Raw genomic sequence first — 17,341 nt, forward strand, 5'->3', positions numbered from 1 at the left:
CTTTTGCAACTTAAAAAATGCGAAACCACAATTACTTTTGCGCCAACCTTATATTATGCCTTATTATTTGCTACATGTTTTACATAAGTTACATCTTTAATCCTCAAAACAATTCTTTGGAGGTGGAACTATCACCCACGTATTACTCTGCCCATGTTTGCACAGCTGGTAAAAAGGGTGGGGGCAGGATTAGAATCCATGCAGTTTGGCTTTAGAGACAGCTTTAATTGCCATGCATTCTATCCTGTTCTCCATGTGTTTTGTATAATGGGCTGCAATGGAGAAAAAAAATAAGATGAATGATCACGGAGACTCCAGTTTTCTTCATATTTTAAAGTGAATTAAGTCATACTCTTGAGGTGTTTTCTGCACACAAAACCTGTAAAGAACAACTCAATCCTTGAATGCTGATGCTGATAAAAACATTCTAGTCAAGAAACACAGAGAGGTGAGGCAAAACAATAACAAGGGACAAAAGTTTACTAAATGATAAAAGTTAATGGTGAAAAAATGTGAACAAAACAGGAAACAACTTATAAAGAATATCTAATACTGATCCCTTGAACAAAAAAGTGACAAGAGCCCTCCAAAATAAACCATGTCTTTCAATGCCACTAATCTTCAGTATACCTACGTGGGGAGATAAGTACTTAGATAAGTTGTATGAGATGAACAGAGATAAAAAGCATTAATATTTTAGGTTTTGCAAAGAACAATTACTAAACAACAAAGCATTGTTCAGCATAAAATGACTATTTTGAACATGTCAGTCCAATTATTTATAAGGTATTAACTTCAGTTTGGTATTTATAAGGTATCAACTTCAGTTTGGTGAGTTTTATTTTGTCATCAACTGTGGAAGATAATCTCTTCTAATCTACAGATAGGGCCTAACACCTTTATTTAAACCTTTTCTGTAACTGATTTAATAATATATACTCATTACTAATATGCTTCATACATAACTTTTTCTGTAACTGATTTAGTAATATATTCTCATTGTTAATATGCTTCATGTATAATTGGGGATATAATGGTAGATTTATTCATACCATCATTTTGGTAGTCAGTGAACATTAAAAAAAAGATTTAGTCTTGATTACGTCAGAGCCTCTGTTTGGGTTTTATTTCCCAAACAAATATTAATAGAGGACATTAAAAAAAGAAAACATACAAATATGTAAACCTGTAATATAAAGATGAAAATTTAATCATTTACCGAGAACTAAATATGCACATGACACTGTACAAAAACAAAATCATTTACACTCAACATCACCCATTAGTGAAGGTAATAAAAAAGAAAGGAGCCTATGATGTTGATTTGCCCCCCTTTAGCCAACACACACTGCTAAGTATCTCTTCGAAATGGCTGTTGGCTTCATTTTGTCTTATTTCCACTACCATCCACCATCCTAATCTAGGGCTTTTTATCTTCTCATGCAGGTTATGGCAGGAAGCACCTAACTGCTCTTACTGACTCCAGTCTCTCCCTGCTTAAAGCTATCCTACTCATCATTACCAGATTAATCTCCCTAAAACATTACTTTCTGGATGAAATTTCCTTCCTAGAGATCTTTAGACAGTCAGACATTAGGAAAAAAATCACCTGGCCCTACTTTGCATATTTAGTCCTTTCTGCCAACAATTTTCTACAATTTGCCTCAGTCAGATGATCTCTAATCTCAAACTGGCCACATTCATTCTCACATGCCTGCTTTTTTCACCTACATATCTGCCAACTCTTAGATGACCTTCAATATCAACTTCAATTCATCTACTTCCATAAAACCAGGCCTAATTACTCACATTTCTTTGATTTCCAATTAATACATTTATATAAGTTCATATTCTTTGATTATATGCGTTTTAGTTTTGGGTACCAAACTAAACTATATTCCTGACTAATACTGATACTAGTGTTCCATAATGGAGGTCTTAAGTCACTGCAAGATTGGAATCATCTTGTGATTGTGTCTAAATTTTTAAACAAATTTTAACCGGTAGAATTCTCTCTGTTTTAAGTATTTCTCTCACAATGTTTTTATAAACCATTTGCACCCATTCTTGCTTGTCTGCAGGGATTATTAAGATAGAATAAAAGATAATAAATAATGGCAAATATATTTTAACAACTAAAAAATAGTTAAGCATACTTTGTCTGGACACCTGCCCCTACCCCCACTCAACAGACACATGTGCTTATAATCATGACTCTATTAGGTACAGTCCTATAGAACTGCCTTTTTTTGGTAGATTAAAATGGTAAAATACCAGCAATTTCATATAGTTCAATTTAATACACAATAAATTAATAAATTTTCTAGTTACCTCTAACTCACACATGGAATTAAATTCAACCAACTGGTTGAGTTTAAGACCACTCTCCTTTATGTATATTAAATTGTTATTTTTTCTTCTAATTTTTTTCTTTTTCTTTTGAGCTCTCTATTAGTGACATGGCTATCACAGAAAAACTGAGATTATGTTAAATAAGCCTCATGGGAAATTAGGTTTAAAAGTTTTGAGGATTTTCCTTCTATGCATCATTCTATTTAAAAAGGTCACAAATTGGCGGGGCACGGTGACTCACGCCTGTAATCCCAGCACTTTGGGGGGCCGAGGCGGGTGCATCACTTGAGTTCAGGAGTTCGAGACCAGCCTGGGCAACCTGGTGAGAAACCCCATCTCTACAAAAAATACAAAAATTAGCTGGGCGTGGCGGCGTGCGACTGCACCTGTCGTCCCAGCTACTACGGGTAGGGGGCGCTGAGGCTGGGAGGCAAGGCGCTGAGGTGGAAGAGGCAGGGCTTGACTGACAAGAGTGAGACCCTGTCTCAAATTAAGTCACAAATTTCCAAATTTTGTTGAGAAGCACACTTCAACATAATTACATTTAAGTCTTGATATCTTATTCATTTTCTTTAGATATCTGTTCAGCTTAATTTCCTTTAGTTTTTAAATTATACATCCCCAAAAGGAAAATTTTTGCAAGAACATCTTCTGTTCTACACTTTTTCTGTTCTAAGGAAATCCCTAAACAAAGGATGTAAGACTTAAAAACTCTAAGGGAACCATGTCCACCTGTGAGACTCAATATGGATTCAATAGCCATACTGAGGTACTTTTTGCTTTTAAATTTAGATGCCAGAATGCTAATTTATTCACTTGCTATGAAAAACTGAATTATCACTGATTGGAAATATTAACGCAAGTGTGCTTTGACATTAATTATTTTTCTGAAGTCAAGCTGTATGAGAAATTAAACCATAATCAGTGGTAGATTTTAAACTACTGATTCCATTTCTCTCTCTCTTCTCTCTTCCTTCCTTCCCTTCCTTCCCTCCCCTCCCCTCCCCCCCTTCCTTTCTCTCTCTCTCTCTCTCTCTCTCTCTCTCTCTTTCAAGACAGGGTCTTGCTCTGTCACTCCCAGTAAAGTGGCAGAATCACAGCTCACTGCCTCAAACTTCTGGTCTCAAGTGATCCTCCCAACTCAGCCTCCCCAGTAGCTGAGACTACAGGTGTGCTCCACTGTGTCTAGCCTCTGTTTCTTTAATGGTTACAGGTTACAGGTCACAGGCCTAATTACAGTTTTTTATTGCTTCTACAATTTTAAGTTACATTTTTCTTAAAATGTCCACTTGTCTAAATTTCCAAATATATTATCAAAAAGGTCTTTTTTATAATAGTCTCCTATTTTTCAATTCTCTAATTTTCTATAATTATACCCTTTTTTCATGTCAACATTGTTTATATTTTCTCTTTTTAGCAAATCTTGTCGGTTTCATCTATTTTCATTAGGCTTTTTAAAGGAACAACTCTTGGCTTTATTGATTCTGTTTATTTCTATTTTCCATTTCATCATTATCTACTCTTATTTTCATTCTTTCTTTCCCTAAACTTTCTTTGGGTTTGTTATTTTTCTAACTTGTTGAGTTAAATGCTTAGCTCATTAATTTGTAGCTTTTGCCCTTTTCAATGTAAAAGACTACACATTTCATTTAAGAATTATTTTAGTGATATTCCACAAGTTTTGATATACACTATTTTCAGTATTGCTTAGTATTTTATAATTTCCATTATGTTTTCCTTTTTGACTAACAAGTTATTTGCAAGTAACTTTAAAAGACTGCAAAAATAAAGGTTTTTACAGTAAATTTTTGTTACTAATTTCTAACTTAGTTCAACTGTTATTAGAGAATGCAATCTGTATAACTTTGAAATTTGTTGAGATTTGTTTTATGACCTGGTCTATTGCCAGTTTTTATAAAGATTCTGTATGTGCTTGAGAAGACTAATTGTTGGAGTCAGGATTCTATATATGTCCATTAAATCAAGCTTACTGCATTTTTGAATATTCTCTATATCCTTACTAATTTTTATAGATAGGACTGTAGAATTATCCATTTCTGTCCATTTTTGCCAAATAAAATTTGAGGTTTTGTTATTGGGTACATGTAAGATTGTTATGTCTTCCTAGTGATTTTTATATTTTATCATTATTTAGGGACCTCCTTTATTCCAGTAACTTTTTTGATAGTCTTATTCTATTTCACTGGCTACACCAGCTTTCTTTTTCCAAGCCTTTACTTTTAACTTTCCTAGGTCCCTGTGTTTTAGATCTCTCACTCATAGCATTAAAAAAATCCAGTCTGACAACATTTATCTTTTAACATTTTCATATATAATTTATGATATAATTGGATTTTATTTTTACCATCTTACTGTATCTTCTATTTTTTTCCCCATTTTTTTCTGATTTTCTTTTTTTTTAAATCAGGTTAATCAGGTTTAAAAAATTCCATTTTCTTCTGTATTGCTTTTGAAAATATTTTTCAATATTTTCAAATATTTCAATAAAAGTACTCTATTTTTATTCTTCTAGTAGTTGTCCTTAACATTTTAACACGTATACTTAAAGCCTAAAGTTAATCATGATTTCTATCCTTCTCTCGAATAATTCAACAATCTTAAAATACTTCAATTCCAATTACCCACTTCCTATCTCTGACATATTAATGTTGTCCACTATTTCAGTTTTACCTTATCACGACTGTGATTATGAATTCTCAGGATGTTTTTCCCCCTCCCACCTCACCTACCAGTCCAGGTTAAGATAATTAAGATTTGTCTATATTTGTCAATGAGAGTTTTTTCTAACTTCAACTCTCACTGAAGGTGTAACTCATTCAGAGGCCCAGTCCTATGGGGAAGAATGACATAGGCCTTTCAGTTCTAATTCTTCACTTTGTTAGACCCTTGGCCCATCTCCTATATTACAGCCATTAAAACTTAACTCTAATATTCTAAAATTGGTAAATGCCCCCAGGAGAGTTTACTGTCTAGATTTTGAGTTTTGTTTTGTTTTCTTTTTCCTCTTCCTGGGGACTTCCTTTCCTTCCTGAGAGTTCAGCCATTTAGTTAAAAGTGTTTGTTACATTAATGTGAAATTTCTAATTGTCTCTATATTATTTTTGAGGTTATCTAGTCTGGCATATTATCAGAAATTAGAGTTTCAATTTTTGAATATGTTTCTCCCTTGATGTTTGGTGTAAATTTTGGGAATCAGATAATAGTTGCCAATGCCAAATAATTAACTACAGTCAACAGAGTCATTTAGAAACTTAAAATGTTTAGGATTTGTCAAAATTACATTATTCTTTCATAGAACTATTCCATCACATAAATAACTTCACTCTATGAAGTAAAATGAAATCATTTAAATTCCATTTAGAAAAGGCAAAGTGGAAAAAAGTATACGCTGAGTATTTTCCTTCTTATTCTAGAATTTGGAAAACACAATCATTATCTACTGAATAATAATTTCAAATGCTATCAAAGTACCTGAAAAGGTTATGGGACTACAGAATAGTAGTAGAATAAGAGGGAAAAAAAGCTGGATCTGACAGAATAATTTCAATAATTTTGAAAAGTCCCGAGTCTCAAATTTTTGGGTATCTGGATATCATTCATTCATTCAAAAAGTATCTACTAAGTACCTATTCGGTGCTATTCTGGAAGATGCCAAAATATTAAGAGAAGATCCTTATCTGGCAGTAGCAGGGAAGTATTTGATGGGCACACAAATAACAACATAAATGGGTACACAAATAGCTAACTCTGCAAGACTGGGTGTGATAAACGGCATAAGATTAATACAGTAGCTGTTATCTCCCCATCTTCCCTACATTCCATTGCTAAATCTCGGCATGTATATTTGGTTCCTGTATGAGTTTTTCCTTTCTCCCTTCAAAAGGTTAATCCTATGCTTTTAATTCTACTCTCACCTCCAAACCCATAAAATGTTTTGTTTTCTTAGTCTTTATTCTTGTAGGTTCAAGATCTTGCTCTCTCCTCCACTTAAAAATATGTACAAGTCTTCTCAATTTAGTTTTTAACAGGGTACATGTTTCTGTCAGTCACAGATTTCTTCAGGCAAAAGGCTTAACCTGTGGTTTCCACTATCTCACCTCCTACTGTCATTCTCAGTATTATAAAATCTGACTTCTCCCTCTTCAACTTTACTCAAATAGCATTAACACTTTCACAGGTTATCAACAGTCTCTTACATTGTCAAGCCTAGTGGTTTTTTTCTGACTTCTCTTTGGCTTTTGTAGCCACTGACACTACTGACCACATTGTTAACCTTTTCTACCTTAGCACCTGTAATACCACACCATCCTGGCTTTCCTCCCACATTTACGGTCATTCCCTCTGTGTCTCCTCTTTGTCTCCACCCACCCCCAAATGTTGATATTCTTCAAGTTTCAGCTGCTGCCCTCTCTTTTTTCTTGACAAGCTCTTGATAGCAGATGACCTACAGATGCTTAGAATATCAACAATCTTTCTTCTCTAGATGAACAGCTCCCACCTGTGACTTCATTTCCAATTACCAAACCTGTTTTTTCTGTCTGGATGTGGATTAGTCTTCTAAAACTGAAAATACCTAAACAGAACTCCCCTCTTCCTAAAAAATTGGCTCCCTTTCTCAATTTATTTCTGTTAATAGTACCACCATTCTTCCAAGTTCAAAAATTATCTTTGATTCATTTTGTTCCCCATTCCTCTAATATGTCACCAGTTCTGCTGATATATTCTTTGTAATCTCTCCATCTATTTTAATCTGTTATTCACCTGAGCTACACAAACATTCATCTGCACAAGGAGTATTCCACGTACTGAAAAGACAGAGGATTAAGCCCTCCTTGTGGAGGCATTCACAGTCTGGTTTTAATACACAAACCAACAATTATAATACACAGGGATAAAAAAAGTAGAGGCACTTATTGCATACCTGTACTACTGCAATAGCTTTCAAACTGATTTAACTGCTTCTAGCCTCTTCCCCTTTAGTATCACTTTCAGATGTCTTTCTAAAAAACTATTTTGATCATATCTTCTTCTTGCTCAAGGGTCTTTCATTCTTCTCTATGGCTTTCAGGATAAAATTGTCACTAGTCCTACATAGTGAGCTTCCAAATACCCTTCAAATGTTATCTCTCATTACTTCTTTACGTGAATTCTGTGTTCTTTTCAAGACAGTTTGCTCACTGGGTGTGAAATTATTTAATATTCCTCAGGACACTGCTTTCATACAGAAAATCCTACCATTTCCATAAAAATCTTTTAGGATTCAGATTAAACCCTATCTCTGTAAGATAATTTTCAATGTTTTTAAATGTCTCTTCTTCAAACTCCCAAAGCAATTTTTACCTGGATAAATAATTTTACAATTAGGAACTGCCTTATTTTCATTTTCTCCACTGTCGTCTGAATTACCATTTTTCTCATTTAACTTGTGCATAGTTCATGTTTTCTCCCCAGCCAAACTCTATGCCTCTCACAAGCAGCTTTTTCTTATACTTCTCTGTATCCAGCCACAGCATCTAGCAGTGTCTAGAACATTGCATTTATTTATAAGAAAGTTTTGAAACAAGGGCAGAGTTTTAAAAACCTGAATTTAGAAAGCTGAGTTTGAACACTGCTGACAGAAGAAACAAGGTAGGAAAGGGCAATATTTGTTCCAAGATAGGAAGTAAATCAATTTGGTTGGAAGGGAGGCTTGGGGATTTTCTCCTCTAAAATGAATAATAGAATGTCAGGTGTGAAAGGCCAAATTAAGTTTCACAGTAAGGTGTTTTAAATTTATCTGATAGGTGATGAAGAAACCATGGAAGGTTTTTGAACAGATTAATAACAGTGCACAGTTGTATGAAGTTTCATCAAACTAGCAGTGAGCTACGTTATTGGGAAGGCCTGAACATCAGTTAGGTGGTTATTGTACAGAATTAAGTAGTAGATCCTAACCAGCACAAAGTACTTTTCTTGCATCCCCCCTTCTGGAGGGAAATCTGCCTTAAAATTCCTTAGGCAAAGAAAGCATAATCTGATAGCTACCAAAAGACACAGTGTTTCTTGGTTCTACTCATCCTAGATTCACCATAAAGTAGATCTAGTTTTCTTGTTTTTCTCTTGGCATCTTCATTGGGAAAAGCATGTTGTCACTAATGGTAATTACATTAGCAAATGACTCAACACAAGGGTTTTACTTAATCCTCGAACTATCACAAGCTACATCTCAGATAGTTTTGTTCCTCATTCCTGTGGAGCTCAGTAAAATTCCTGTTCATCCACAGATGGAGGTGTTTGCTGCCTATGGTCAGGAGAGAGCTTCAATCCTAAAAATAAGATTTGCTGACTTTCACAGCTTAGCACTGCCACAGCAGAGCATGGGATACATTGCTGTCTATTCACTCAGCAACTAAACTTATTGTAGCCCTTGAGCAGAATCAGGACTCTAACTTACCTGTTTTTATCTATAATCTGAAGCTTCCATTAGGTGGATAATCGGGAATTGACTATCCAGAAGTCAACATCATAATTTATGGAAATTTGTGTTTTTTTCTTCTAAGCAAGTTCTAACATTCTTTGTCTTTATTACCTCCATTTATCCGTCTGTGGATAAATAGGAATTTACTAATTCCCTTAATCAGAGGACAGGAGCAGGGATGGGTGGGGGCACTACTATAGCACTTTTTATTTACTCATCTTTGTTAACCAAATTCATTTCAGGTATAGTGGGATAATGCCTTCCCCACAAAAAAAGGAGATAAATAAATTAATCTTTAGGCTAGATAATTAGAATTCATAAAGGTATGCCAGGAGCACAGAAAATATGTTTAATGATAACTCTGCCTTCCTTTCCCATGATGTAGTAGAGTCTAAGTGGTTGGTTTTACTTAGGGATATCTGTATTTGTTTCTTCACTGATGTTTCTCTATGTGTATGTATGCATGTGTCAGGGGAGGGGAATGGGAAGCAAGTAGAATGAGATAGGCTTCAGAGAAACGAAGGCTTAAGAGGTACACATATTTCTTAAAGTCATCCAAATGCCGAAGATAAATAAGGCCATGGTAAATTAAGAGTCGGGTTAGTATCTAAATATATGTACCTAGGAAGACCTGATTAGGATGACCCTTTACATCTAAACTGCAAAAAAAAAAAAAAAAAAAAAAGAAAAGAAAAGAAAAGAAAAAGAATGCTAAGATTGACAACAGAATTGAAAGATAAACTTATGCTAACTATAAGAAAGATTTTCAAATAATAGTAGAGATAACTTTTGGACTGGCAGAAGACTATCCATAGGTCATACATAATATTCATGAGGAATAAATTAGAAAATTAGAAGATCAACTGAATTTTGTCCATTTATAATAAAGGCATACTTATATCTAGGAAAATAGAAGATAAATCAAATTTATAAGAAAGATAAATTTGAAGGCTATAATTAATCTAGCGAAAGTATTCACAAATAGGTTTTAAAATGAGTATCAAGCTCTTCTATCACATTTAAGATATGACTGGATTTACAACCTAACTTTCCTAATAATTTGTTTATTATATCAATAACCACAAGATAAACAATTGCTTTACTTAGAAATTTATTAGAAAGCCTTCAAAAATGCAAAATTAAAGCAATGGGAGGTCCATGTGTCCTATTTTATGTAGTCAGTAGAAATCATATATAAGCATTACAAATATTTCACACCTTGCATAAAAGCTACTTCTCGATTTGTACATTGGCTTTTCATGCACACAAAGCCTACTCCCACTCTCACACGGCACACCTCACCATCACTGTATTGAGAGTAAAGTAAAACAATAATATTATTTTGGTTGGCAGAAGTTATCTAAATACCATGAACAGCTGGCCAGATGACATGGTAAGCCTTGAATGGAGCTAGCACTCTTTGTTAAGGCAAAGCAATCTCTCTCTTATTTCTCATAGCTAGTGTTGGTGGCATTATTTCTATAGACAAACAAAATTTGAAAAGCAAACGACTTAAACATATTCCCTTAATTCCTCTTCTCCTTTTAAAAATACAAAAGTGGATTTAGAGAATTTGGGGTCCTATTCCCAAAAGTAAGAAAAGTTCAGACAATAAAGGGTTAAAAGAACAAGCAAGCCCTACCGTACCCAGAAATGACAGAAGGCTCTTCTCTTCTTCGGTGCTACTATCCAACCACTCCGCCACATCACCGGGGGAAAGGAGACTCATTCTCCAGCCAGAAAACTTTTCCATACAGAGCACAATTACTGAATGATGAAGTGAGAAAAAAAGGATACAGAGACTAAATTCTTGGGGGTCCAACACTTAAATTGCTGGCTAGGCAGTAATGATGAAAGAGAAAATGTGATCCTCCCTCCACTCTGAATTCTGTCTCTGTGACATCAATCTAATACAACCAGGGGGAGGGGGAAAGAAATAGGGTTAAAAGAGGGTGGTATAAGAGAAGAGAAGGGAGATTTGTCCTTCTGTCTCTTGGTGTTATGCTTTAGTCTGAAAGAAAAAGCCAGGATAACACTGAATAATGAACTGTGTTTAATGACAGGAAAAATCATACGAAAATAAAGAATAAAGACACTCAAAGAAAAAGAAACAGGTTCCTACACTGGAAGCAGCTTAGATAACCAGACAGCACAATAGCTAATCAGTTAAGTAAAGCATATCAAACAAAAACAAAGACAAAAGAACAAATTCAGCATTTTGTTTTGTTTTGAGGAGAAAGGTTTTCAAATTTCCTTTCAGTCCTCCACAAGAACTGCAGCCCCCTTCCCCTTCCTGCTTTAGCTATTTCAACAGCCCCCTTTACGAAGATTTCCTGCAAGAAAAGGCAGGTTGATAAATCTGTGAATAGGAAGCTCTCATCTCTCCTTTCTTCTCCTCCTCCTCCATTCCTCCCCCCACCTCGCATGGCGACTGCACTGATCGACAATAATGGAATCTGTAACTGACTGCCAACAGCAACATTAAGGATATTACAAGTCCACTTCATAAGAATTCGAGCTGGTGGTCGGAACTTGGGGGCAATTCTGGGCTTCTAGTCAATAGCTGTCTTTCTTTGCGAGGAAAGAAAGGAAGAGTGTGTGTGTGTGTGTGTGTGTGTGTGTGTGTGTGTGTGTGTGTGTGTGTGTGTGTGTGTGTGTGTGTGTGTGAAAGAAGGCTGAAATCTGAAAGAAGTAAGAGAAGTAAGCTTGTTGGGCTGAAGGTACAGAGATCAACATAGAGAATGACTGTTCTGCAACATCATCATGAAGGTGTCAGATCCAGATGAATTTTTTACATCATTTACATTACATATTTTCATGGTTTGACTTAAGATTATTTCACAGGTTTATACCTTATTACCAGTCAGAGAAAAATCAAGCAGAAGAGGTATGTTCACAGAACCATAAATTATTAATATCCTTGTTCTCTGGAGATTGATTAGGCTTGTTACTAGGATAAAACAATATTCTTAATAAAAGATAGAGCTTTTTTTCCCCTGTATTAGCAAAACATTAGCTCTTTTCCTAAGAATCTGGTCTTTGCTTCTATTCTAGTAGTCTGCTTTCAGTGAGAGATTCTCATTGATTAAGAGTTACTACCTCCTTAACATATCCTGAATCTATACCCTTTTCTCCATGCTTACTTCAGTCTTATTTATTTTTAATCTAGACTCTATTTCATTATGACTGTAAGTTCCCTGAGGACATGGACCTTGTTTTATATTAATCTTTGTAATCCTAGTGGCTAGAGCAGTGCTTGGCACTTAGATGGAGCTCATCAAATATTAACTGAAGTTTTAGATGGTAGCTCTAGAAGTTTTAACAGGTTCAACACTGGCAGGAGATGCCAGGCTGAATATTTTAGGACCTCATTTAAAAATTAACCATTTTGACGATTAATTAAAAGTAGTTACAGTGACAGTACCACACGATTGAGAAAATAAAAATTGTCGAAAAAGGTATTATGAATTCATGTTTAAATGAGTTTCTATTACTCAAAATAACTACAAAAAATTGAGAAGTAGTACAAAAATAGGTGTAAAAGACATTTTATTAAAATCCACAGGCTATGCATGCTTAATATCTAAGCATGGATTGCTAATTCCCTTGTAATAACTTCATGACACACCAGTATCCCTGGAGCTCTGGGATTGGACATCAGTAGCCTACAGGATTACACTCAAACTTCCTGGTGTGACACGGCTTCTGCTTTTTTCTTGTCAGGGACCCCCAGACTCCTCTCAACTCAGCCATTCTGTATTATTTACCTCACTTCCACGCCTTTACATGTTCCACTGAAAGTGGCAGAAAAAAGTCATTTGTTTTGTTCATATAGAACAACTAGACAACTGTTTTGTTTCGTTCAACTGCCTAAAACATTATCTGACACACAGTAGAAGCTCAAAGATTTTTGCTGAATGACTTTGGTACCTCTTGTGTGGTATCACTCTACCATATACATCTGACAATATTGAACTGTTCCCTTGAGACTCAGCTCAAATGTCACCTCTCCAGGTCTTCCCTGACATCTTAAAGTAGAACTAATGGCTCTCACGACCGTACTTTCATTGTTATTACTATTATGTTATTAAAATTACTTGTTTACATAATGTTTTTCTCAACAATATCTCATACCTTTAGAAAACAAAATTTCTGTTCTAAGTTTTTAAAAAATTTTAATGCCTAGCATATAGTAGATTTATAACTGTTTACTAGATTATTATTGAAAGTGAGATTATAATTTCATGTATTGCAGATATCTTAATACTAAAGAATCACACATATTCCTGATTTAAGGATTCATACCATTGGTCTTCATATTTAGCAACCAAAATAACTTGGTTAAGGAAAAATTAAATCTCTTATTTATTTTAACAAAGAAAACACTGTATAGTTAGAAAGGTCATCAAAATAATCCAGCCCTATGAATTTGCCTTCTGTATACTGACAGTTAGAAAATGAGGCACCCAGACCAGGTGCTGTGGCTCATGCCTGTAATCCCAGCATTTCGGAGGCTGAGGCAGGCAGATCACTTGAGGTCAGGAGTTCAAGACGAGCCTGGCCAACATGGTGAAACCCTGTTTCTAATAAAAATACAAAAAAACTAGCCAGGCGTGGTGGTGCACGCCTGTAATCCCAGCCACTCGGGAGACTGAGGCAGGAGAATTGCTTGAACCCGGGAGGCACAGGTTGCAGTGAGCCGAGATCGCGCCACTGCACTCCAGCCTGGGTGACACAAGCGAGACCCCATATCAAAAAAAGAAAAAAGAAAATGAGGCACCCAAGAAAAAGTTCTAGATTGAAATTTTGTCATAATATAATGTATAAGGCATTACACTGTTTTCCTCTTTTTATAATCCGAACATAGCATGAATTAGTCCTTCCTTAAAAATAAAACATTGAAACTTACCTGAAAATGTAAAACTCTATAGTGGGCTGTACATTTTGCTAAAATGTGAGTCAAGAGCATCAAAATACTGTAAATAGGGCTGTCAGAAATAATGCTTGAAGGTTAGGCATGGTGGTTCATGCCTATAATCCCACCATTTTGGGAGGCTGAGGAACCCAGGAGTTTGGTAACACCATGGGCAACATAGTGAGACCCCACTTCTGTGAAAAATGCAAAAAATAGCCGGATGTGGTGACATGTGCCTGTAGTCTCAGCTACTTGGGAGGCTGAGGCAGGGGGATCGCTTGAGCCCAGGAGTTTGAGGCTGCAGTGAGCTATGACTGTGCCACTGTGCTGCAGTCTAGGTGATGGAGTGAGACCCTGTTTCTAAGGAGGAAAAAAAAAAAAAAGAAAGAAAGAATGCTCGACTATAATTTTCTACATAAAAAACAAAATCCCATACATTTTGGCAGTTTACCATGTCGTCTTATGTGTAGTAAGTACTTACTATTTAACTTTATTCATTATTTACTTAAAAATATAGAAAGTGTCTGGAGAATGCTTGGTGACTTACAGAGTTCCTATTTGAGGGCATATGCATTTCCTGTGTGTATGTGCATGTCTGTATATATGCATATACACATATGCGTGTGCTACTTACTGGGCTGACATTTACTGTTTACTAGGCACTTCACTAAATGCTTTATACACATTAGCTCAGTTAAAATTCTTAAACAACAACCAAGTGAGATAAGTATTCTATTCATTTTCAGATGAGAAACCGAAAATCATAGAACTTAACTTGTCCAAAACAACACAGCCAGTCCAGGAAATGAAACGTAAACTTCTGAAGGCTTGGTCATGATTCTCTATTATACTATTCCATATTCCACAGAGACCAATTTAGGCAGGGGTCAGCAAATGCACTTTTTCTGTGGAGGGCCAGATAGTAAATATTTTAAGTTTTGTGGGTCATATAATCTGTTGCAACTACTTTAACTCCACTGTTATAGCACAAAAACAACCATAGAAAATACGTAGACTAATGGGCATGGCTGTGTTCCAATACAAATTTATTTACAAAAAAAGGCATGGGCCATACTTAAATGATCCCTGATTTATGTCAACACTGTCCATTCAGGCAACATATTTTCAGTACTTAATGTATGTCCGGATATCTACCAAGTCCTTATCATTGAAAAGTAAAGTAACTATTATCTGCCTGGGTCAAATAACATTTTATTTTCATTTTAATAACTCAATAATTGTCTTATTATTTTGCTTTCAAGACACAAATTACTGCTTTCCTTCTACTCCTTTAGTTTCATGGTCCCATGAGATACTTAATTTTTATTTTAATAAAGGGCATAAAATATGTAGCCCTTTCTTCAATTACTTAGTATTCCTGATTTTTGTTATAGCTGCTTGTACTTATACTTTCAGATTCATTCATTCAACAATATCAGTGCTAATATGTGCCAAGCATATTTTAGACCCTCGCATACAGTTGTGAACAAAAGCAACAAAATCTCTGTCCTCAGGGAGCTTATATTTTATGGGGAAGAGAAATAGTAAGATAAAAAAGTAAAATATATATTGTGTTAGATGGTAAATAATACCAAGGAGAAGAGTAAAGCAAAAAGGGGAAATAGGTAATTTGGGGGAGGTTTACAATTTCAGAGAGGGTAGCCAGGGAAAGCCTTGCTGAGAGGTAGACATTTGACTAAACTGTTAAAGGTGGTAAGTTTTAGGAAGAAGGAACTACCAATAAAAAGACTAGAGGCAAGAACAGCCAGGAGGCACTGCAGCTAGACTGGAATGAGAGGGAAAAAGTAAAAGGAGATCAGACTGTGGAGTAATAGGAAGCCAGATCATGTAATGTTAGGGGTCTTTGACTTACCTTTAATTAGACAGGAAGACTCCGAGGCAAGAGTGATGGGCAAGGTTTTACTTTTTTAAAATAAGAGCTTTATTGAAATATAATTCACATACTATAAAATTCATCCTTTTAAAGTGATTTTTAATATTCACATTTTTGTAGCCATTACTACTATTTAATTACAGAACATTTTCATGGCCTGTAAAAGAAACTCTGTGTCCATTAGCAGTCACTCTGTATACTCCCCAGCCCCTAATCCCCTAACAAATACTCAACTAAGTTTTGACTCTATGCATTTGCCTATTCTGGACATTTTATACAATTGAAATCATATAATATGTGGTCTTTTATGCCTGGTTTCTTTTACTTAGGTTCATCCATGTTTTAGCAAGTACTTCATTCCTTTTTATGGCCGAAAATATTCCACTAATGGACATTTGGGTTGTTTCTACTTTTTAATATTATGAAGAATGCTGCCATGAACAATTTGTGTACAAGTTTTTGTGTGGAAGCCTTATACTTCAAAAGGATGTCCACATAAGATGTTTTTTCTATAATCTGTGTTTTTTTTGGGGGGGGGGTGGGAGGTACCAAGTAATTTTAAAATGTGACAGCGGATGAGCGTTATCTTCTAATTTTACAATCACCATATTTTCTCCCTAATTCCTCTGGGATTTCCATCCTTCTTCAAGAAACCAAAACCACTAACTCAGTCTCTTTCCTCCTGCTTTAGTATTCTTGCACATAGGAAAAGATTAATGCTAGATATTCAAGAATGAACAAAGGCAAGTAATACATGATCTTTTCCTAAACTGATAACTAAAGTTGGTGTAGATTTTTTAGTAACTTTATATAAATAGTATAAGCAACTCCTGAATATCTTTTTTCCAGATTTATCAACAGTTTACATTTTGCCAACTTTGCTGAATCACTCTATGTATATTTTTATTATATATATGCATTTTTCCTGACTCATTTGAGGAAGCTGGAGACATTATGCCCTTTACCAGCAACTGTTTCAGTGTGCATTTTCTAAAACAAAGGACATTCTCTTACTAAACCAAGAACAAAAATTAAAATCAGGAAATTTAACATTGATGTTGGTTGACATTTTAAGGATAAAACTAGGCATGCTACTCCATGAATAATCTATTATACAAATTATATTTCAATATCATAAAAAGGCATTTATTTGAAAAACAAAGTGTCTTCAAGCAATGGTGACTGAGAAATCATGGGTACTGATTGCAAGTATAATTCAAAGTAATAATCTATATAATATTAAAATATGTCTCAAATATTTGGAGGATTACTATTGAACTTACGGACATTCAATACACTATTGTGATAAAGGACTGGAAGCAAGAATAACTAGTTTTCTAAAAGGCAACTAGGTTGGCATGGTGGCTCATGCCTATAATCCCAGCACTGTGGGAGGCTGAGGCGGGTGGATCACCTGAGGTCAGGAGATCGAGACCAGCCTGGCCAACATGGTGAAAACCCATCTCTGCTAAAAACACAAAAAATTACCTGGGCATAGTGGTGCGTGCCTGTAATCCCAGCTACTTGGGAGGCTGAGGCAGGAGAATCACTTGATGCCGGGAGGCAGAGGTTGCAGTGAGCCGAGATCATGTTACTGCACTCCAGCCTGAGCGACAGTGAGACTCCATCAAAATAACATAACATAACATAACATAACATAACATAACATAACATAACATAACATAACATAACAGGCAACTAG

General features: G+C 35.3%; 1 protein-coding gene across 9 annotated transcripts in view; it reads right to left on the reverse strand.

The window, feature by feature from the left end:
* Positions 1-17,341, reverse strand: part of RASAL2 (RAS protein activator like 2) — a 380,784-nt gene that overhangs the window by 99,077 nt on the left and 264,366 nt on the right. Inside the window, exon 1 of one of the 9 annotated variants that reach the window (XM_055366582.2) lies at positions 10,478-10,965. The exons of the other annotated variants lie outside the window; for them this stretch is intronic. Coding sequence (XP_055222557.1) covers positions 10,478-10,583 — 106 coding nt within the window. The 5' untranslated portion in view covers positions 10,584-10,965. Of the gene's footprint in view, positions 1-10,477; positions 10,966-17,341 lie in introns of those variants that run through there. 9 annotated transcript variants of the gene reach the window in all.

Source organism: Gorilla gorilla, chromosome 1 (assembly GCF_029281585.2).
Source record: "Gorilla gorilla gorilla isolate KB3781 chromosome 1, NHGRI_mGorGor1-v2.1_pri, whole genome shotgun sequence".
NCBI classification, from domain to species: Eukaryota; Metazoa; Chordata; class Mammalia; order Primates; family Hominidae; genus Gorilla; species Gorilla gorilla.